This window comes from Malus sylvestris, chromosome 7 (assembly GCF_916048215.2).
Source record: "Malus sylvestris chromosome 7, drMalSylv7.2, whole genome shotgun sequence".
Lineage (NCBI taxonomy): Eukaryota > Viridiplantae > Streptophyta > Magnoliopsida > Rosales > Rosaceae > Malus > Malus sylvestris.
The window spans coordinates 3,329-6,451 of NC_062266.1; the positions used below are offsets into that span (position 1 = coordinate 3,329).

General features: G+C 37.3%; 1 protein-coding gene across 1 annotated transcript; it reads right to left on the reverse strand.

Annotated features, from left to right (window-relative positions):
* Window positions 1–216: 216 nt before the first annotated feature.
* Window positions 217–1,974, reverse strand: LOC126629215 (uncharacterized). The gene is made up of 2 exons (XM_050299170.1): window positions 1,711–1,974; window positions 217–592 (listed from the first exon to the last, which is right to left on the reverse strand). The coding sequence occupies exons 1-2, from the start codon at window positions 1,886–1,888 to the stop codon at window positions 399–401; spliced, it is 372 nt and encodes a 123-aa protein (XP_050155127.1). The 5' UTR covers window positions 1,889–1,974; the 3' UTR covers window positions 217–398.
* Between the last annotated feature and the right edge of the window lie 1,149 nt (window positions 1,975–3,123).

Here is a 3,123-nt window from a genome sequence, read left to right on the forward strand (position 1 = left end):
AAATCTTTTACCGTAGCCACGAGGTGAGAATCAGGTCACTGCCTTGGCAAGAACAATCAAGGCAAGTGAAAAGATTGAGTGAAACATTTACAAAACGTCAAATTTTGATCGTCATCCTTATCGCGATCAATCCCTCTCCCTCCAACGCCACCTCTCAACCTCTAGCGGCGCGTCTAATGCATTCCAAAAGCAGATGCTGGAGTTGATGTCACCGGATAACAAACAAGGGACATGTTCCATCCCGAAAATGGAATACATACCAATAAATGACAACAGATAAACAAAATAGACAAACATAGTACAGAAGAAGGTTTTCTAGTTGGTGTACGGACGAGCGAATAGAAAAGATGTACTTAGCATCCAATATAGACCATCAATACACAAATCAGGCTAATTTTCTAAATGCGACCATCCCACAAGCACTCAGAGCAAACTTTGCCACCCTTCAAAAGATTCTCCACTTCTTTAGGAGGGTTCATTCCTAGACTGCAAGCCCGCTCCAACCGTGCAAGTCTGGTCATCCCAAGGCACGGTCCATATGCCATGTTCATATCAAATTGCCTCAATAGCTCTTCTTGCTCGTCATAATCGACTATCAATCAGGACAAAAAAAAATACATTTAGCCCATCACAATATATAGAAAAAGCGCCATAGAAGAATCTATCATTACTCAAAACAGATATGGTTTAGGAGTGTATTATAATGAGGTTTCCTTAGCCCTTGATTCCATAGTAGTAAAATTTAAGAATACACAGGAAAACAGATTATTGTTAAACAATGATAAATTAGGGTCTAGGGTATGTATTAGTTCAAAACAATAAATTAAAAATTGAACTCCTATGTTCCCATAAGAAACAATGAGGACTCCAATATCTGAGGCTACTTTGAAGTTTCAAAACTCCAAGGGTTAAAAGTTAGGGGAAGTTGGATCCTAATACAAAAATTTAAGATGCCCTTGGATATCGATCTTTGTCCAGTTCCCTTTAAATTTTTAGCTACGTAAGGTTCATTATCTACTAGTGCCTATCTATGCCCCCTTGAGTTAAATAATGGAAACAAGTCCAAACTCCCAAGGTATACACATTCTTTGCTCTATTTTGAATGTTTAAACACCTTAAATCTACCCAATATCTAGGGAAAAAAATAAAGATAAATGTTTGCAGGCATCAAATCAAATATGTTATCGCCACATTTGGTGCCTAGAAATCAATGCAGTTGAAAGAGTAATGGAACCTAGTCATAAAGTTATCCCTTCCAATCACCAACTCATCTAATTTTCTTCAAATCCATTCATAATTGCAACATGAACAACCACAACAACAGTTGATGCGAGTTTGCATCTGAGGACAAAAACAACAATGTACTGGAATTTCATGCAACTACAAAAACCTCGTTACAATGGAAATTAGGGGTTACTACAAAAATCTCGTTACAATGGAAATTAGGGTTTCAAAACTACTGTAAACACAGAATACGTAAATTAAAACAACAAAAGTATTACTTTTTGGATTATAAATTTTAATGATAATCCAAGTCCACTAAATTTTTTTAATGCAAAAAGGGTTGGGACGCCCAACAACGGAAGATTAGAAGGAATTTGGCAACGGAGTGGACACAATACATCGCAAGGAAATGGACAGTGAACCAAAACAAGTATTCACACAACAAGAGTAATCTACGAAAAATTAAAAGCAAGAGGAGAGACGGACCTTTGAGGTCTGGAGAGCCGTGTGAAATTACATCTGAGCCGAAAGATGCAGCAGTAGCTTTTGGGTGAGCGGCCGATTGGGATGTTTTCGTCTTAGAGGTACCACCAATGCTACTGTTTTTCCTTTGCCTGTAGAAACCCTTCATATTCTCTGCTTTTGGATTTGATTTTGACGCCATCCCTAACCCCTCTCTATCTCTCTTTCTCTCTATCTCTCTCAACTTTTGAATTTTGAATTCCTTTCTTCTTAGAGAAAATAAATAGACGCCCAGTAAGTATTTATTGGAAATTTCTTTTTCCTTAAGAGGTCCTCTCAGAACTAAATATTTTGTTTCTAGCCCCAATAGATTACATTTTTATTTTCCATCCCAAATAATGTAATGTGACTATGCGAGAGCCAAGGGTAAGCTTTTATTTTTGTGTGTCCAATAATTGAATAAAACTCATCTACTGTTTTGTCACAGAAAGAATCCAGAGTAGCTTAGGTGAGTGTGATGTTTGAAATGTTGTTATAGAGATTTTCTACTCATCTTTGACACCGAACTACTATCAGCACAGGTTAAGGTCTTTTATTATGAATATTGAGTTAGACAACAAATTATTGATCGCTCATTGTACGGCTTCGGAGTATAGGGTTACAAAATTTCCCAATTTTAAATTCATTCATGTGTGAGTGTGATGCATAACTCACCTACCACTTTCAAAGAGCAAAATCAAAGACCCAAGACCCAACCTAGCCCCTTGGCTCGAATATCTCTAACTATAAGGTCATCTTCAATGGATCAGGACATAGGGCTATGGGTTGTGTGTTTAGCCCGAAATGAGACAAAAGCTATCTCAAATGAAAGTCTGGGCCAAAAGAAAAAGAGACCCACCAGGCCAAACTCTAGCCATTTGGCAATGGAGTTGGGCAAGTTGAGCCAACCAACCAACCCATTTGAAGGGCCTAACCTACAACAGCCAACAGCTACATGACGTCATCTAATTTTATTTTTTTTTCAAAATTTAAAAAAATAAATTTTAATTTTGTTCTATAAATACCTAAGTCATTTCTCACATCATTTTCACCCTTACATACTATCTTACCTCATTTGATTTCAAACTTCACATTCTATTCACCTCAAACACTCTTTTCATACACACCCCTCTCTTACCTCTTTCCAATAATCTGAATTTAAACTTTTCAATATTTTTCAAATGGCCACATCTTCAACCAAATGAAAGGTTTGGACCCGAAAAGAAGATGAAGCTCTTTGCAAGGCTAATAAATAGGTCTTGGAAGATAGTATCAAGCGTATTTCTCAAACAAGTGAAGGCATTTGAACTCGTACATTCAAAAGGGACTGTGAGTTCTACGAAGGCACCACTCTACGGAACCCTAGAAACCACGAGAGTTGTCCTTCACGATGGAAAA